The following is a 19,942-nucleotide window of genomic DNA, read 5'->3' on the forward strand; positions in this document are numbered from 1 at the left end:
AATTTCTGGTTTTATTATATTAATTAATATATTTATTGTCATTGTGCATGTATACACAGTATACCCAAACAACGAAATTTACTTAACACCCAAAGACCAGGTCCAACACACATAACAATCCCCAAACACCCCCCACCCACCCACCACAAATTCCCCACCCCTGAACCACCCAAACATCCACACAACAGACCAGGTAATGCTGTCCAAGAGCTCACTGATGGTGGCCCTTTAGTTCATTGTTGAGTGCAATTATAGCTCTGGGATAAAAACTACTCAGAAAACATGTGGTCCGAGTTTTAACTATCCAGAATCACTGTGTGTGAGATGAGTAACCGTATAAATTTGACAAAATAAATAAATAATATTCTCTGACCTTTCCCCATTGGATGAAAACATTTTTAGGATATCAAGCTGGCTATCCTTACTGTTGGATAACTGCAGCATCCAGGATGAACAATAAGGCAGGTAAAGGTCTGTCATTGATGAAGATCAATTTCATTCTCAATATGTTTCAGTTCCGTTTAAGTGTCTGTATTGGTTGAGAGAGAGAGAGAGAATTCTAATTCTGCTGCTGGCTAGGAAGCCAATGCTTCCTAGCCAGGGATTGGTGGTGGAAAACTTAAAGAGGATTTATCAAATTAGATGCAATGTACTTGAATCATAGGTCTATAGAAGTATGTTGAACTGAATGTTAGTTTTCCTTTTATATTTATGTAAAGATACATTTTATATATTTATATAAAGATACAATGTATTGTTTTACTTGTACTTTTTCTTTTTCTCTGTGTGTATGTTTTTAAAATTAATAAAAAAAGATACATTTTAAGCGCATTTTAAGCGCATTTTACATTGAAGCAAGCATTTTTAAATGGCATACTTTATTCTTCAAATAGTCAGAGACTTTTAAAATAAACTACCGTATTTTTCGGAGTATAAGACACACCTTTTTCCACCCTAAAAGGGGGTGAAAATTTGGGTGTGTCTTGTACACTGAATGTAGCCCTGCCCACCCACTGGCCCCCCACTCTTTGGCCTCTGCCTCCCAGCAATTTACCTCCTTGCAGCAAGCAGCAAGAAGAAACAGCCCATTTCAGCTCCAGCACAGCCTAATTAGCACAAGTTGATTGTCGGTTGGATCGGCCTCCCGACTCTCAGCTGTTTCAGGCTGCAGGGATTGCCATTGTCTATTGCTGCGTGGGCTTCTGCTGCTTGCTGCAAGGAGGTAAATTGCTGGGGGCAGTTTTTTTTTCTTGTGCTAATCAAGCTATGCTGAAAATGAAAATGAAAGTAAAGCAGGCTATTTGCTGTTTGCTGCAACAAGGCAAAATTGCTGGGAGGCAGAGGCAGATTTCTTTTTCTTGTTTACCTCACCAAAAAAGGTAGGTGCGTCTTATAGTCTGGTGCATCTTATACTCTGAAAAATACAGTAGTTAACATAAGTCCCCAATCATTTAAAGAAAAATGCAGAACTCATAGGATGTCCATAGTGGTTTGGCTGATGGCTTAGGGCAGTGGTCCCCAACTTTTGGGCACCAGGGACACTTCCATGGAGAGAGGTTGTTCCATGGACTGGAGGGGATGTGGTTTCACATGCTGCCTGAATCCCATGGATGGGACTTGTTTGTGTGGCCTTGAAGTCCAATAGTCATAAAAGGCCCATAGTTCCCCACCCCTGATCTAGAAGAATCTTGCGTGGGCAAGATTTGCATGAATGATCTTCCACAAATTTTAAAGTACTTCCAATTATTACAGTATTTTGTTCCTGTTTCCACCTCTAATGTCCTGCGAATTCAGATAGTGTTCTTATAGCCTTCAAAAATAGTTTCCAGGAATTCTTGAAGAGGAAAGCCATAGCATTTCAGATTGGCCAATGTTTATCTTCACACAGCTCACATTTCTTTCTTCTCTGTCATGGGATGCAAGAAAAAGGCCACACTTTTAAACACAAAAGTCTGGCCAGCTGGTTTTCTTCATTCACCAGAATGCCCACATTTCCATAAAAGATGCCAGCTCTCCTGTTGATACCAATACCATCCTGGTATTTATGTATCCTTCTTCCATGTCTTTCCCTGGCACATGTCATCTGGTTTTTCCTCAAAAGTTCATCTAACTCGCAACATCACTGAAATGCATTTTCCTTCCTAGTAGGTGGTCCTTTTATACTGTCATTTTTCAACAAGCTAATTCTTTTATGCTCTCAACTAGATTTCCCTCCTTTTTTCATTTGCGTATTCAGCCAGCTTCCAAAACGTTTTGTTGTGCTTATACTACATAAATGGATGACTTGGAGGACAGAATGGACTGGAAAAATGCAAGTTTTAGTGCATTCTTGTTTAAATAGAAGAGAATACCTGTAGTTCAGAGTTGAACTGTGGACTTCTTGGTGTTCCCTGAGCTTGTTAGTTTGCTTGCAGATCAGAGGTGGTATTCAGCAGGTTCTGAGCAGTTTTGGAGAACCGGTAGCAGAAATTTTGAGTAGTTCGGAGAACCGGTAAATACCACCTCTGAGTGGCCCCACCTCCATATATTCTCTGCCTCTCGAGTCCCAGCTGATCGGGAGGAAATGGGGATTTTGCAGTAACCTTCCCTTGGAGTGGGGAGGGAATGGAGATTTTACAGTATCCTTCCCCTGGAGTGGGGTGGGAAGCAGAGGTGGGTTTCAGCAGGTTCTGACCAGTTCTGGAGAACCGGTAGCGGAAATTTTGAGTATTCAGAGAATTGGTAGTAAAAATTCTGACTGGCCCCACCCCCATCTATTCTCTTCCTTTCAAGTCCCAGCTGATTGGGAGGAAATGGGGATTTTGCAACCTTCCCCTGGAGTGGGGTGGGAATGGAGATTTTACAGTATCCTTCTCCTGCCAGGCCCACCAAGGCATGTCACGCCCACCAAACCATGCCCACAGAACTGGTAGTAAAAAATTTTGAATCCCACCACTGTTGCAGATGTTTCATTTCCCAACTACATAACAACATCAGTGTGAGTGAGTGTGGAGTTTGTTACCTGTTTATATTCTGTAGCTTGTTTTTTTATGGAAGTCCATAAACTCAATGATCCATTCATGTTCATAGACAATAATGAAACAGACCCGTGGATGGGTAGCAAGGGCAATATTTGGGAATTTAGATGAAGCAGGAAAAATCTTGAATAGTTTTGTCTGGTCAGCAAATATCTCAGTATTCCTTGTGCACTGAGGTTGATGAAATAGCAACATGGATGTCTTTGATAATGTGATACATTAACTAATACTAATTTCTGCCTTTGAAATCTTGCATAGTGACATGAGCTAGTCATCTGAAATTATTCCAAACCAACATTTATAGCAAGATTGATTGCTAAATGATTTAAATCACTAGTAAAAAGGCTTGATTTAAATCAACTCGATTTAAATCATAATTTTTAAAGAGCAACTGTCATCTCTGTCCCGCAGCAGCAGCTCCTCTGACCTGCTGTTGACTAGCTGACAGTTCCAATATTGCAGAATATACAGCCTCATGCTACATAACTAAGCTCCATTTCATGCTGAATAAACTAAATTATTAATGTATCTTAAATAGAAAACTTTTTACTCCAAAACCATTTTATTAAAATAAATTTGATAAAAATAAAAAAAATCCGATTTAAATTTTTTAAAAATCCATTTTTTAATTTTTTTTTTAAACATCATTGAGTTTTATATACCCTGATTTATAGTAATATTCTGTGTGCAGAATTTTTAGTTACATATGTTTTTCTTCTTTTTAACCCTACAAAATCCTAGTATAAAGTATTAATCTGCCTAGACCAGTGATGGCTAACTTTTTTGCCATCGCGTGCCAGGAGGGGGCGGGCAGATGGGTTGTGCGCATGCATGCCCACATCCATAATTCTATGTACCCTGCCTCCACACATGCATGCACGACTCCCCTGCTCCCCCCTCTCCTGGCACGCGATGGCCCAGTAGGCCTATTTTTCTCTGTCACCTAGGTCCAGAGCCTTTCTAGGAGTCTGGGGAGGGCAAAAACAGCCCTTCCCCCCCCCCCGGAAGCCCTCCAGAGGCCAGAAATGGCCTGTTGGCAACTTCCGGTGGGACGTTGGATAGGCACGTGTTTTCGGCATCCAGAGGACCTCTGGGTGGGTGGGGAAGGCCGTTTTTGCCCTCCCGAGACTCCTAGAGAGGCTGGGGACAGCAAAAAACGGGCCTTCCGGTCCCTCCAGAAATTGGCAAATGGGCCGTTTCTGGCCTCTGGAGGGCCTCTGGGGGGTTTTCAGGCTGTTTTCACCCTCCCCAGACTGCTAGAAAGGCTCTGGAGCCAGGTGAGAGAGAAAAACGGGCCTTCCCCACCACCCCCTGAGGTCCTCCGAAGGCAGGAAACAACCTGTTTCCCTACTTCTGGTGGGCCTAGAAGTCCTGAAAATCAGCTGGGCGGCATGCGCACGCACACACTCCAGAGCTGAGCTCGCATCCCCACTGATATGGCTACACATGCCACCTGTGGCACGCATGCCATAGGTTCGCCATCACGGGCCTAGACCATTGCAGTTTTGCATGAGTTTGGTGGCTATACTAAATTTAAGTAATGAATAAAATAAAAATATAAAAAAAATATTGTTTATACAGATACATAAACAAGGTGCAAAACAAAATTACATTCGTTTTTAGTACATTAATACAGAGTATGAATCTGCTTTACAACTGGCTGGGAATAATATAAGAAGTCACTCACTAAGTGTTTCAGCGCTAGAAAGCTTTTGATATGTTTAGTGTCAGCATTCAGTTTTTAAGAGAACAAACCTATTAAGCTGGCGTATTCATTTCCAGTGTTGGATATTATTAAAGATACTTTTATTAACTTCATAGTAGAGGAAAATCTCAGTTTATTTGAAATCATGTTTACTTAAAAGAGTGGGCCAAACGCAATTCTTTTTATAGTGTAATTTATCAATTTTTTGACTCACTAGATGGACCATGTTTAGTTTTGCGGTATAAGTGAAAATGTCATCTTTTCTCTAGCTAAACGGGTAAAAGGTGTTTATATTATATGCATTTAAAAATGTTTACACTGCATGTTCTTTATGTATTTGAATCATTCCGTATGGTTCCATTCCAAAATGAACAGTGATCATTTGGTTTCTTTGAGGTGCAGCTGCTAAACTAAAGGGTGATTTGCTTAATGCATTATGGGACAGAAATGCCCAGAAAAACAGTAATTTACTTTGCAGTTCAGGGAATGAAAATCTGTTCTTCTGTTATGGAATGTATTTTTGGATGGAGAGAAAAATCTAAAGAGGTACAACTGCTGGATCCCAGCTTCTTGAATTTGTACTTATATTAAGAAGGAAATTAGAATTCCATATGCATTATGGAATTCATTTTGTCAAGTTTATCCATGTGCTTTTCCTATGAGGAATTTGAAAGTTCCCTTCACAGACCAAGAAGCAAATAGATAATGATATTGTCACTGTTATAAAATTTGCAGGTTATATCTTTTTTTTTTCATTTCCCATTCACACACTCCATCTTCTTCTCTCCATCTGTGCTTTTCACAAATTGCTATTGTTCTTTGGTGAGTATTTTCCTGTTCACGAGAATAGATTTTCTGTTTAATAAATGTTGGTGAGCTGAAGCCCAGATACCCATGTGCAGTAGAGTTGTTCCAGTACTGCAAGAAAAAAGTGGCACTCTTAAGTAAAGGGCTGGACTTCCATCAAAAGAATAAAAATAAAAAAGATGTGTTTGTTACATCATGAGCTCTGTCCTTTGCTTTTTGTGGTCTTTCTATATTTTGCTAAATTGAGGCTTTTGAGAAACGGCTACATTGAGAAAATTAGTGTTTGGAAATGCACTGTGCAGTGTTTCTCTCCTGATAGGTTAAAATTAGTTTCAACTTGTTGCCCTTAACATAGCACAAACCAAAGTTAAATTTTGCCAAAGTGTCAGTCGTGATTCAAGCCACTTCTTTTGACTTTTATGTATTTAATGGAATCTGTTGATTTAGATAGGCAAGATACTGTGTTTTCATAATGGCACTGGGAAAATGTTCTTTTTTAGGTCTATTTTGTAAAATTTTCGATCTAACTGAAGACACAAGGTTCAGCACTGATGATATTTCTTGATTCTGCCGGGCTCATGTGTAGACTTTTGCCTCCTGGAAATGATCTTAAAACTCCTGATTTTTTTTCTTTTTGATTGGTTACCTTTTTAACTATGTGTTGTCTGCTAGCATTCTCCATTTCTTATAGACATGCTTTTTTAGTTGATCTGAGCTTTCTGAAATTACTATGTGTCCATTTCATTGATTCCTCCTCTCTTCCTCCCTCCTCCTCCTCGTTAGCTGAAGCAATTGCAGGAAGACAATATTCAGATTTGAGTTTTCCTTAAATTTGGTTGCTTCTTCCGCAACTCTCTACACAGTTTAATAATTTGCCTCTTAAATGATAAAATATTTATTTGGGGACTGAAAGACAAAAGGTGCTATTGTTCAGTTTCCCAGATTAATATTCCAACTTTTCTTTTGATTACTTTGTTTTGTATCCCTATATATAAAGAACAGGAAGTCCTACACCACTTACAGAAATTGTTCTCCTTTTCATGTTCTGCAGGTAACCTTAGGTGGGACCTTTATTGGCATTGGACGCAAAACTCCAGATTGCCAAGGGAACACCAAATATTTCCGCTGCAAGTTCTGCAATTTCACCTACATGGGCAATTCTTCAACGGAGTTGGAACAACACTTCTTGCAGACCCATCCGAACAAGATCAAGGCCTCCCTTCCTGTCTCTGAAGGTAGCAAAGCCACAGACAGAAACTCGAACAAGTCCAGTCCTACTGTTCGATCGGGTGAGATGGGAGATTTGGTGAAATGGCAGGACAAGATCACCATCAGATGTGGAGATGACACTCCAGTTGGCTATTCGGTGCCCATCAAGCCTCTTGAATCCTCAAGACAAAACGGTACGGATGCCTCCAGTTACTACTGGTGCAAATTCTGCAGCTTTAGTTGTGAATCCTCCAGCTCTCTCAAACTGTTAGAACATTACAGCAAGCACCATGGGGGGAGCCAGGCAGGGGGCCCTCACCCAGATCGGAATGACAAGCTCTCGAGGGGGTCAGTCATTAATCACAATGACATAACCAAAAATGCAGACGGAGAGTTAGCGACAAAGAGCGAGAAGGGCTCTAGCGTGGCCAAAAAGAAAGACTTTTCCAGCTCAGGAGTGGAGGACCACGTGGTGACAAGCTACAATTGTCAGTTTTGTGATTTTAGGTACTCAAAGAGCCATGGCCCAAATGTAATAGTGGTGGGGCCTCTTCTTCGTCATTATCAGCAGCTACACAACATTCATAAATGTACTATTAAGCACTGTCAGTTTTGTCCCCGAGGCCTCTGTAGTCCAGAAAAGCACCTTGGAGAAATTACTTATCCTTTTGCTTGCAGGAAAAGTAATTGTTCCCATTGTGCTCTCTTGCTCTTGCACTTGTCCCCTGGGATGCCAGGAGGCACCAGAGTCAAGCATCAGTGTCACCAGTGCTCTTTCTCCACCCCTGATGTAGACGTTCTCCTGCTTCACTATGAAACCACACACGAAGCCCAGGTGTCTGAAGTCAAGCAAGAAGCAAATGCCCTGCAAGGGGGGGATGGACCACTGACTGTCAAAGAAAGCAAAGAACACTCGTGTACCAAATGTGACTTTGTCACTCAGGTAGAGGAGGAGATTTCTCGACACTACAGGTAAAAGTCTGTGTGTGGGCATGTTTGTGTATGAGAGCACATGTGCATTTCTTAACGTCTTCCCCATTCATGTGGTGAGTCTGGCCTAGAGTGAGGAAAGTTCAGGTGTTTACCCTATAACCCATCCCCTTTATATATAACTCAGAGATGATAATTTAGTCATAGTCCAAATAAGGGCTGTGCTATGGAGCTTTGTGGGTAAACAGCAGTGCCAATCCAAGGATGCCCGATGCAAAAGTTTATTCATTTTGCAACCTATATCTAGATTTTATTTATTTATTTCATTGTAAATTTTTTCTATCTGCAAGGCAAGAGCCTTTGCAAGACACTTTACTTTCACAAAAGGAAACAATCTATTTATTTAAAACACCAAAGTAACAATAAACTCCCTGGTGTGTAACTTATAAAATAGAATTGGAGGCCTTAGGGCAGACTTGTGTAAATAAATCAGTCTTGTGGACTTTCTGAAAAGCTTGACAGTAAAGGGGCATAATGAGTCACAGATTCAGGTCCTTTTAGATATGAAATCCTTGTATTAGGGATTTAATCTCACATCTTTTCATCCTTTAGCTAACTAACATATATACATCTTGGAAATAAACATGTTCTTATGATCCCATGCAAAAATGAAGCCAATGACAGTAGCTTCATTTTTATAGAAAAGTAAGCCAAATTTAGAGAATTAACCAGGAACCATAAACTGCAAAGCAATCCCTAATCTGTCAGCCAGTTGAGATGAGATGCTATCTAAAAGAGTCAGTCACAAACCTTTAAACTACTATATAAATTACTGTATCACATGTAAATAAGTTAATATGCTATCAGGTACTTTGGTGTTTTCTAGTTTGAAAACTGTAATGGGTTGTTGTTGGAAGGGAAGGAGAACAGGCATTTTTACCCAAACAGAGAAACTTGGAAATCATACAACTAAAACGCAAACATCAAGTTTGATGCCTTAAGAACATATTTAACATATGCAGTGAAACAATGGATATAATCAGCTCAATGTGAAATGATTTGCTTTATTATGCAGTTCCCCCTTTTTCAATTCAAATGGCCCACTAGGAGGCAAATATTAGTTATTTAACCTTTAAAGATGAATGACAGCTTTTATATTTTAGGCAGGGTTATAATATATTTTAATACGGCCAGCTTAGGAAAACATTGAAAAATTAGAATGCAAAGCATTTCTTCTATTTAAATGAAAGTTTTAATATTTAAGTGTTCTTTTTCATTTTTGATATATCTTGGGTGATTGTGAATTGCGGTTGAAAATGTTTCCTTGATGTTTTTATTTTGTGTGTGTGTATTTAAATTAAGGTACAGCTTCAGAAGAAATGTTTCTTTTTCTTACTTCCATGAAGCAGAAATTTAGATGGTGATGTTCAGTTTAGTTCTTTTAGTTATAAAAAAAACCCTGATTGTCATATACTTCCCACTGACGTCAATGGTACATAATGCTGTTGAGAGGGGGAAAAAACATACCACTTGTTTAGGTGTCTAAATATGTTTTGGAAAGCTAAAATTGGGCTTCTGAGTTAAAAAAAAAGTTGGCTAGATTTCTATCAACTTTCTGGCAAAACAAACCAGTATTTATGTGCACACTTTCCCTCTCTTCTCATATGCTTACATATATTTTTCTAAAAAAGCATCTGAAAACTTTTTTTGAAGGCAGTTATTCTGTACGATTTATATGGCTACTCTTCTCCTTGTTTGTTTCTCTTTATATGTAGCTAAGCTTGCTTACTTTCATTTTAGTATAAAATAGGGAACAAAATTATTTTAAGATAGATTAAATATGATAGAAAAAGTTAAGTGACTCATTTGTTGAACCAAATGATTTCTGTCTGTGTTTCTGGAAATTTTTGTGGGGTTTGAGAAACCCCACAAATTCAAATCTTTGTAGATTGCAAATAATAAAACCATAGCAAAATGAAAATTGACTGACTTGAGCAACAAAAAACAGAGGATTTTGTGAGTTTCTTCTCACATCTATGTTTTACTGACTTCAGTGGGATTTTCTCCAGGTAAATTTATTTGGTTAGTAGAAAAACGTTGGCTTTTCAAAAGTTTTTAGATTATCCTTCCCATTATCTTGAAGTATTGATGAGAATTAAAATTCAACATTATCTCCAGAACTATAGTTTAAATATAAATGTTGAAGCTCGAAGCTGGAATCTAATGTTTAAGGTAAGGCTTGCTTAATACAGTTGGACTGAGATAAGATAGCAGTAGCAATAGCACTTAGACTTATATACCGCATCACAGTGCTAAGCACAGATGCTTAATAAAATCTTGTAATAGATTAATTAGAGAAGAAGTACTTATTATTTGTGAATATCTGATAAATCAGAGTATGTACACAAGCAATGTAAACTGTGCAAGTGACATACATATTTAGGTTTTTACTTATGTCTGTGATTTATATGGTTACCATGTCATACATATAAGTGGCTTTGGGCAGTGTACACAATAACCGTTGTCTACCTCACTCACCACCAAAAAAGAAAAAAGAAAGAAAGAAAGAAACCCCAACAATAGCAGCATAACTTACAGGAGAAAATGGCCACTATATGCAAAGTCTGTTGCATTGATGTCTGGCTGGCATTTATGCTTCACTGATTGTAGAATGCATTGCTTTATCTAGGCATGTATGAATGTGCCCAATGTTGAATTGGAACATTGAATTGGAAATGGTGTTTAAGTTCTTGTGCCTTCAGAAAGTATTCTCAATATTGTTCTGTTTCACCTTGTCAGTTGTTTCTCTGACTTTTGGCAGACTCTAGTATAAATCTGATATTTCTGATGATGATCAAGAAAGAGCTATCACCTTGCATCAGTGATGAAATCCAAATTTTTTTACTACGGTTCTGTGGGTGTGGCTTGGGCATGGTATGGCTTGGTGGGCGTGGCTTGATAGGCATGGCAGAAGAAGGATACTGCAAAAATCTTCATTCCCACCCCACTCCAGGGGAAGAATACTGCAAAATCCCCATTCCCCCCCCACTCCTGGGGGAAGGATATTGCAAAATCTCCATTCCCACTCCACTCTGGGGCCAGCCAGAGGTGGCATTTGCCAGTTCTCCAAACTGCTTAAAATTTCCGCTACTGATTCTCCATTTGGCCTCTGGATTTCAACCTGAGGCCAAAGGTATATAAGTTCCAGTTCTGTTTTTGAACAGGGCTGCTATTCTTTGCTGGGAGCTCAGTGTACATGTTAGTTGCTTTCATGCTTAATACATTTAAAACATTTCTATTAAAAAAATACTTCAAAGTGTTTTGGTTGTTTTAAGTGAGCTACACAACAACCTCTACTAGGGAGATGGCAAGAAACTTGAGATGATGCATCATAATTATGTCCAAATAGATTTGAAAGGAAATATTGCAGACATTGTCTCATTTCCTCCCAAGATCAGCATATCTTGATCAGGTTAAGTTGGAGAAGGAATATTATTTTTCAGCTAGTAGTTTTATCAATAGAGCTGTGACGGCACAGTATGGAAATGTAGCATTGCAAGCTAACTCTGCCCACAGCTTGGAGTTTGATCCTGACCAGCTCGAGGTTGACTCAGCCTTCTGTCCTTCCGAGATTGGTAAAATGAGGACCCAGATTGATGAGGACAATATACTGACATGATAAACTGCTCAGGGAGTACTGTAGAGCACTATGACCAGTATATAAGTCTAAGTACTATTGCTATTACTAAGACTTTCATATTTAATCCTAATGACAGGGTCCTTGGAAATAAACAAAAGGCTCTTATGCTTTCTTTTCTGCATTTATATAGCAGCAGTAGCAGAAGCAGCAGGACCAGCACTGGCCTGCACTTATTTACCTGTCTGCAGTGCTGTCCACATATGTTGATTCTCACTCCTGGAGGAAGAATATTGCAAAATATCCATTCCTGCCTTGCATCCACCTTCCCGTCCTACTACTAATTTCCTTTCTCCTCCTTTTTGTGAATACTGTTGTACGTGGCTCTTTAGGACTGGTGCTAAAGATCCCACAGCAATAACCAAATAGCTCTTTATATTCAAAATTTAAAAACTCCTAAAAAAAATGCGATTTTGTATAGCATGAATGTATAAACATAAAGCTGCATAGATGAATGAAGGAAGTAAGGAGATATTAAACAAATTGAAAATGTGATTAAGGCTATCCTGTCATTGTATGTGGTTCTGATTAAAACTTAGTTTAAATCCTGATTATTTTTAGTTTTTAATCTTTACAGAACCCCATAAACATAACAAAACAAAAATAAAGTATTGATTAATATCAGTGGCACATTACTTTATCAATATTGAAGCATATATTTTTTTCAATCAGTGTGATTCACCACTTTTTTAAAAAATATATATTTTCTACTTCTTTTTGAATACTCAGTTGAAGTTATGTAGATTGTCCTTCAATTATTTTGACAACATTAAATGTTCAATTAAAAAAGCTATAATTGTAACATAAAGCAAACATACTAAGATTTCTTGCTTCTTTGTTGCTTAGTTCTCTGCTTCCATATCTCTTGGTTCCCATACTTGCCATGTAATGCATTCTGTTCTCTATTATACATGTTAAAGCCAGGAATTCCAGTGCTGTGTCTAAGTATTGAAGATCTTTATATTTTATTTATTTATTATTAAACTTCTGTGCTGCCCATCTTGCCAAAATGACTCAGCGAATCCAACATGAACTTCTTTGGGAATGAATTGGCACAAGCTTCAAAGCTTTATTTTGCTGGTCCGAATAAAGAGACTTGACTTCACCCTGTCTGCCAAAATGGCCATACCATAGTCCACTGAGTGTCATTAAGTTGGAGTCCTAAGTATAGCAACTATATTGATCAAGTACTCACCATCTTATCTTCTAATGACCGAAAAAGATCTTTCAAGATTATTCTAATTAACTCCTTGATTGTCTCCATCCACTGTCTTTCTTTTCAATTTCCCTTGGTTGTTGATGGGTCTTTTTTTAATCTATTGTCTACTTACATGCTATGCCCAAAATATCTGAGCCTTTATTTGCTAATTATTGCTTTAAGGGAACAGTCAGTCATTGTTTGGTCCAGGATTAATTGATTCAGTGTTCTTGCCACCACAACTATATCCAGATATTTCTATCTTCTTTCCCTTGCTGTTTTTCAGAACTAAGACTTAATTGCCATATATTGTCACCTTGTTTCTACATTTTCTTTGCTCTTTATTTTAATAGAAGTCCCTATATCCCTCATGATCCTATCTAATTTTGACATTGTATTTCTCCCAAGAATTCATCTTTTCTTCAGTTTGCCAACGTATTGTCCACCTCAAAGAATGAAAATTATCCCCTACCTTCACTTTGCCATCAACTAAACATGTTCGCATAAGAATATTGCATTTAACTGTTGGCAATAATTAAGAATAATTCAAAATCCTCACTTTTCAAGTTTTAGCTTTCTTAGTGAGGTTTTCTAATTCATTTTTTTCTTTCAGCTAATGAAGTATCACACACATACCTAAAATTAATACTTGACCTCCAGTTTTGATTCCAGCTGTTATCTCTTCCAATTTGTAATTTGCTCTGCAAATTAAACAGTATGGTGCCAGTTAAACAATATGATTCACCTTCTTTTGTTTTATTCCATATTCTGAACTATTCTGTTTCTACAAATATAGTTCTTATGGTATCACTTCATTCATTATAAAGTTTCATTAGAAAAAAATAGAGCACACTTGTAACTTTAATATATTCCATATTGTAGCATGAGGTATACATTAAAAGGCCTTCCTGTGTTATTTATTTATTTATTGATGAAGCTTACAAGCTGCATTAAATGAGTTATCAGAGAGTTTTAAAAAAATTAAACATTCTCAGAAATCCTTACAAAGTATTTACAAAGTATATATCTGGGAAAAGTGTGTATTTGGAAAATTCATACATTTTTTTTTGTCAAGTATACATTGGTTTTTCAAAAGTTTATACTGAGAAAGTTATACATTTTAAAATGCATAAAGAAACTTTACATTAAAATGTTATTTCGAGGTATGAGGATTTTTTGGGTTATATTAGGAAAAGCCACATTCAGATTTCTATGGATCAGAAACTTGAAAAAAGAAAAACAATTTCAGATTATGAATGAACAATAACATTTTTCACTTTTTTTTAAAGCTACAACATATAAACTGCAAGCAAAAGATGAAGTAGGATAATGCAGACATCAAACAACAAATAAATAACACAGGAGAATGAAATTTTTTACTCCTTTTTGTTTGAGTTGATGCTCATATAACTCTTGCATTTACAATCGAAAATGATGATTTTCTTCCCATACAACTAAACCATATCTCCAATATTTTATCTGTTTCCCACTGGAAGGCAGGAAACCTGCCTCAAACCATTCTACATTTGTAGAAAAATACCGTAGCAAATCTGTGAATTTATATTTTAACATTTATTGTTTAATATTATTTCCCTATACACAAATCATATTGGTATTAAGGTTATGTTGAATGACATGCAACCCTTGGTATTGCTGAATATCCTGTTACACAAAAGGTGTAACTGCACACATATTTTTGGATTAAGGATTATGGATTTATGCTTGTTTTGCTAAAGGCTAGTCCTGATCTTATTTCTTTGTTTTTAATTCTATTTTACTATAAATTTTTGCACAGCAGGGTCCAGATCCTGGCTAGGAAGTTTCTGTGCTACTGTAATTCTAATAAAACGGTATCATGTTAGCTAGTAAAAAGTGTTCTGTTTCTATGGCATATACAGGAAATTGGCAACATATTGTTCCAATGTGGGAACATATGTTTTACATAGTTCAGTAATACAGTACTTTTCATGGTCTGCTTGAATGAAAATAGGCATGCTTGTTATTCCAAGGTATATGGGACATTTGAATTGGCTGTATTTAGAAATTGCATATTGCACAGTTCTCATTCTTTCTCAGCTGAAGTTTTCGGGATTGACCTAACATCTTTCCCCATTTTTCTCCTTGCAAAGTATCACACACTATCAGATCTCTTGTTTGTTCTCCTTGATCTTTTTTTTTTTTTTAAGAACGCATTTTTTTTTAAGAACACAGTTTGTAAAACACGCCATACAATGCATAAGTTTCATGCAGAAAGCAGACAGGATTTTGAATAAGCAATTTAATAAGAGGATATGTTTTGCGGGGGCAGAATAAAGGAGAGAATGAGGAAGGATGAGAGATGCCATAATTATGACTTTTTCTATCACATCCACAAAGAAGAGTATAGGAATTCTGGAATAGAATAGTTCCTGCTTTGTCTTTTTATATAGAAATGAAAGAATAAAGAGGCTCTTAGAATTTGTTATCTAAGTAATTAAAATGAAACAAAGGATGTATTTATTAAATTTATATCCTGCCCATCTCACTAACGAATGACTCTGGGTGGCATTTAAATTTAATGAATAAATTTCTGTACCTATCAAATTATTGTGGTCATTTAATAATTATAACTAAATCTTTCAACCTCCAGTAAATTGAATCCCAATAAATAAAAATGTTTAGCAATGATTTTTATTTGAAGAAATACCAATACATATATTTTTTAAAAGTAAAGCAAAACAAAATATTTTATTTAAGAAACAAAATCTAAGTTTTCTCACTTGTGTTGATTCTCCTCTGCTTCCCTACTCATAATTTAGAGAGAGTAGTAATTGTGAAGAGTTTACAAATTTTGGGAAACTTCCACTTTTTCCTGTTTTCTCTCCTCTCCCCCAACAACAAAGACAACCACCCAACCATCCTGTTCTTAATACCAGTATCTAGCTGTGCCATTTCACTTCTTTATAATGAAGTGATATTTCAGCGTACTTAAGTTATATTTTTTTTTACAAAAGGTAATTACTTCTCTTACCAATTTCTTATTCAAAAGAAGAACATACATATATTTGCATATATAATTGCTTTGTATTTTAATCCCTTCAAGAAAGTAGCTACAAATAATGGTTCCATTGCTTGCCTCACAAGTGTTTTATCTAAGTTTAAGTCTATATTTCCAACTCAGCCTATCTATTACATTTCATTGATAGGGAAAGTGAGATCTTTTGCTATGATGAGCTGAGCCGCAGAGACACATGATGTCCAGATGCTATAAAAACAAGGTCCTTGTGAGGAAATGCAAAGCAGGTGTATCAGTGTGTAGGAAGGGGAGAAAGGAGACAATAGTTTGGCAATGGTGTCAACTTTCTTTGCATGTCTCATCTCTGAATTAGAAAGCTTATCTTTTCAACTGAGTTTCATCTGTGAGTTATCGGTACCAGAAAAACAGACTGAGAAGTAAAACAACCAGATTTATAAAGATTCTCAAGTTCATCTCCTACTTTTTAATGACTATGTGGACCCAAACATGAGTTTTCTTGCCAGAAGTAAGGAAGGGTTTACCTCTACCTTTTCCCAGGATTATTGTCATTATTTTTTTTACTTCCTGGTTTATCCTACAGCCCTGCTGTTTTGTGCCAGTCTTCTGGTCAAAGGCTAAAGGTAAAAGATAAAGATTTCCCTGTCAGTCGTGTCCAACTTAAGGGGATGATACCCATCTCCGTTTCTTGGCTGAGGGAGTTAATGTTTCCATGGTCATGTGGCCAGCACGGCTATATGCCAAAGACACATGCAATGCTGCTTCCCACCAAAGTGGTACCTATTAATCTACTCTCATTTGCATGCTTTTTAACTACTAGGTGGGCAATCGAAGTCTAATTCTGCTTAGTGTCAGGATTCCGACTAATAGATCCATTGCAAGCAAAAACTCCAGGGCAGGTGGATTCCTCAAAGAATAGCTTTATTGGAAATATCATATTGGCACATATCTGATGAAAACCAACTCTGAGGGGCCCCTTGGTTTTCACCTAATTAAAAGTAAAAGTTTTTCCCTCAACCCCAAACAATCAGTCACATGGCCCAATCAAGGCAGCGCCCGCTGGTCTGGTGACATCATTCCTCCTTCCTCCAGCCAGGTGTGAGAACGTCCTTGGTTCCCAAGAGAAAGTATTTTATTTTGACTACACAACCCCAGCTGTCTCTAATCCCCCTTCCCTATCCCTTGCTCCAGTGTTGCAGTACTGAAGCTCCAAGATGGCTTCGGCCAGATCAGCTTCAGGGTTGACATTTAGTTCCTGAGCATAGTTTTATATACATATTTGCCTTTTAGTGTATGATACCAAAGGGAGGATGAGAGATACTGCAATTATGACCTTCCTCATCACATCCATGAGTAGCATATAGGAATTCTGGAGCACAGTTGAAGTATAGTTTCTGTTTCATCTTTTGTTATAGAAATGAAAGAATAAAGAGGCTCCTAAAATTCATTAGCTGAACCTAGGCATCACTATCATTCTATAAAGGGCCCTGCATGAATTAAAATACTGAATATAGTACTTGTAAAAAGAATCTTATGCTTGTACAGGTGTGAGCTACCTTCACTAGTATTAGTGTTTAGAGACACTTTCTCAAAAGTCCCACTAATAATTGGATGGACAGCAACTGGCAATAGGGATGGGTGTGGGGGACATGCATCCATCCACACAGAAATAAGATTGCTTGGGGGGAAAAAAAATTCAGAAAAAAAAATAATAAAAAAGAAACATGAAAAAAAAACCCTCTCCTGCCATGAAAAATATAATATTAACTAAAATAGCACGAAAAGATTGGCAGTGTTTTCTCAAGACCAGACACTAATTATTGGAATGTTTGGAAAAAGGTAGACAAAAGGAATAAATTGGATTCAAGTAGAAGACCAAGATACGAAAGATTCTACAGAAGCCCTTTCCCCAATTTGGGGCCTTCTACATGCATTAGAACTGCAAATTCCAGAATTGCCAGTTGGATATCTTATCTCATATTGACTAGAAATTATGAGAGTTGCAATTCTAATGTAGCCTGAAGAGAGCTAAGTGAGCAAAGTTTGCCAATCTAACTAGGAGATGGAGGAATGTCGTGACTTGGTCTACTTTATAGTAGCTGTATTCTCCTATTCGTAGTTCCTACTGTTTACTGTATACCTATATTCTGCACAGATCAGAAAGAGGGCTGAAAAAAATATCTATAGACCCCTCATATCATAAATTGTTTCAATTCCTCCCCTCAGGATGCCACTATAGGGCATTGCATGCCAAAACAACTAGACACAGTTTTCCCCCTCATGCCATCATTAAGCTGAACACATAATTGCCACAGTACAAGTACATAGTCACAGTAGAACTAGGTATATTTAGCCATGTAGTATGGCTTATTACTATTATCTTTCTCATCTTTTTTATACTAGCTTCTCTTATTAGTTATGATTATATTATTTTGTTGTCTGTATGTACAAAGAGAGCTTACGCATTGGAGACAAATTTCTTGTGTGTCCAATCACACTTGGCCAATAATAGAATACTTTTAAGGTTAATCAGTAGAATAGAATACTATTCTACTCTTCTGATTAACCTCTCTCAACTTGTCAATTTTAAGATGTGTCCCAATGCTATTTTTAACAAAGTGAATGAAACCTTGCCTTCCTCACAGAAGTTCACTTTTTATTCAAAATCTCTAAAGGAAATGTGATTTTTAAAAGCAGATTTTACAAAATGATATGAAAAATAGGTAATTTTAAATGCTGTAATTTCTTATTTGTTCTTCTGTTTGGTTCTAATAAATGTAATCCCCCCATTTTGTGTTCAGATGTCAGGAGGAAAACCCCCCAGAGAGATTAGCTGTTTTTATAAATTGGCACTGACATTTTTCATATTCTTATTATTCAAGAAAAATAATATATTCATTTACCTTTAAAACAAGAACACCAGATTAAAGCTCTGCAATGCGGTAGAGGAAGCAAAATTTCATAAATGTTATTTATTTATTTATTTATTTATTTATTTATTTATTTATTGGTTTGATTTATATGCCGCCCTTTTCCAGAGACTCAGGGCGGCTTACAATGCGTTAAGCAATAGCCCTCATACTTTTGTATATACCTGCTTAGTAGGGCTTTCGCCCCCCCCCTCAGCGGTGTTCTTTTTTATACAAAATCAGCTTATTGCCCCCACAAACCGGGTCCTCATTATAATTGATATTAACACTGGAAATATCCTATTTGAGAAGCCAGATTACTATTAATAGTGTTGCATGTTATATTCATGAGTTCTCCATTTATTTCTTAGTTTCTTTTTTCCCTGCTGATCTTTTAAGTCTCATAAACTTATATGTCTCATTCTTCTCAGTAGGGAGGAATAAGGGGAAAATATTTTCCTACGGTAGTTTTCAACACTTTTAACAGATTTTGGCAACCTATTCTTTAGATGAAAAGAACTATAATGGTGTTCTTGTGGTTGTATAAGAACACCAAACAATTGTATACTGTAGATCATGGCTATCAAACTCACCGCATCACGTTGCCGTCACGTAACGTTTTGTGATGCTTTTCCCCTTCATGGAGCTGGAGTGGGCGTGGCCTGAATGTGATGCATCTGGCCCGTAGGCCGCCAGTTTGACACCCCTGCTGTAAATGAACAGAAATACAATTCCTATACATTCAAAGTCTCAGAAATGCAAGGTGTATAAAAGTTCCTCTTTTTTCCTAATCTACTTATTTTATCCTAGTCCTATGGAATAAATGAATAAATGCAGCTTACTTGTTTTTTTTTCTCATTAAAATGTATAGGGTAAAACAAAAACATATAAAAAATAGTTAATCCGAAGAAATCCAAAAAGACATTGAATTAATTCTTGAACACACATTTTTGAGATTCACTTATTAAAAGTTTATTACCAAGCACATTCATTGACTTATAAGTGTAGATTTAAATGATTTAATACATTTCTTGAGGACATTGATTCTCTGTCAATAGACCCATAACTATTACTGATATTTTTCTGGAAATATCCATGTGTTCCTAGGTTTAAATGGGATAAAATAAGAAGGAAGGAGAAAGGCAAAGCACAGGAAAGAAAAACAATGAAAGGCAGATAGGAAGTTCATTAAGTTCAGGTGCTCCTCATCTTACAACCACATGGACCCCAAAATTTCTATTGCTAATTGAAACAGTTGTTAAGTGAGTTTTGCCCCATTTTACAACTTTTCTTGCTACAGTTAAGCGAATCACTGCAGTTGTGTTAAGTTAGTCACATGGTTGCTAAGTGAATCTGGCTTCCCCATTGACTTTGCTTGTAAGAAAGTTGCAAAAGGGGATCATGTGACTCTGGCACATTTCAACTGTCATAAATACAAGCCAGTTGCCAAGCATCTG

At 37.0% G+C, this 19,942-nt stretch overlaps 1 protein-coding gene across 2 annotated transcripts in view; it reads left to right on the plus strand.

Annotated features, from left to right (window-relative positions):
• The window catches only part of TRPS1 (transcriptional repressor GATA binding 1), a 199,557-nt gene that overhangs the window by 19,182 nt on the left and 160,433 nt on the right, over positions 1-19,942 (plus strand). For both annotated transcript variants that reach the window (XM_070942047.1, XM_070942048.1), the window contains exon 3: positions 6,581-7,710. In XM_070942047.1, the coding sequence (XP_070798148.1) occupies positions 6,581-7,710 (1,130 nt within the window). The remainder of the gene's footprint in view (positions 1-6,580; positions 7,711-19,942) is intronic.

This window comes from Pituophis catenifer, unplaced genomic scaffold (assembly GCF_029215685.1).
Source record: "Pituophis catenifer annectens isolate HBS135680 unplaced genomic scaffold, rPitCat1.0.hap2 SCAF_3, whole genome shotgun sequence".
Lineage (NCBI taxonomy): Eukaryota > Metazoa > Chordata > Lepidosauria > Squamata > Colubridae > Pituophis > Pituophis catenifer.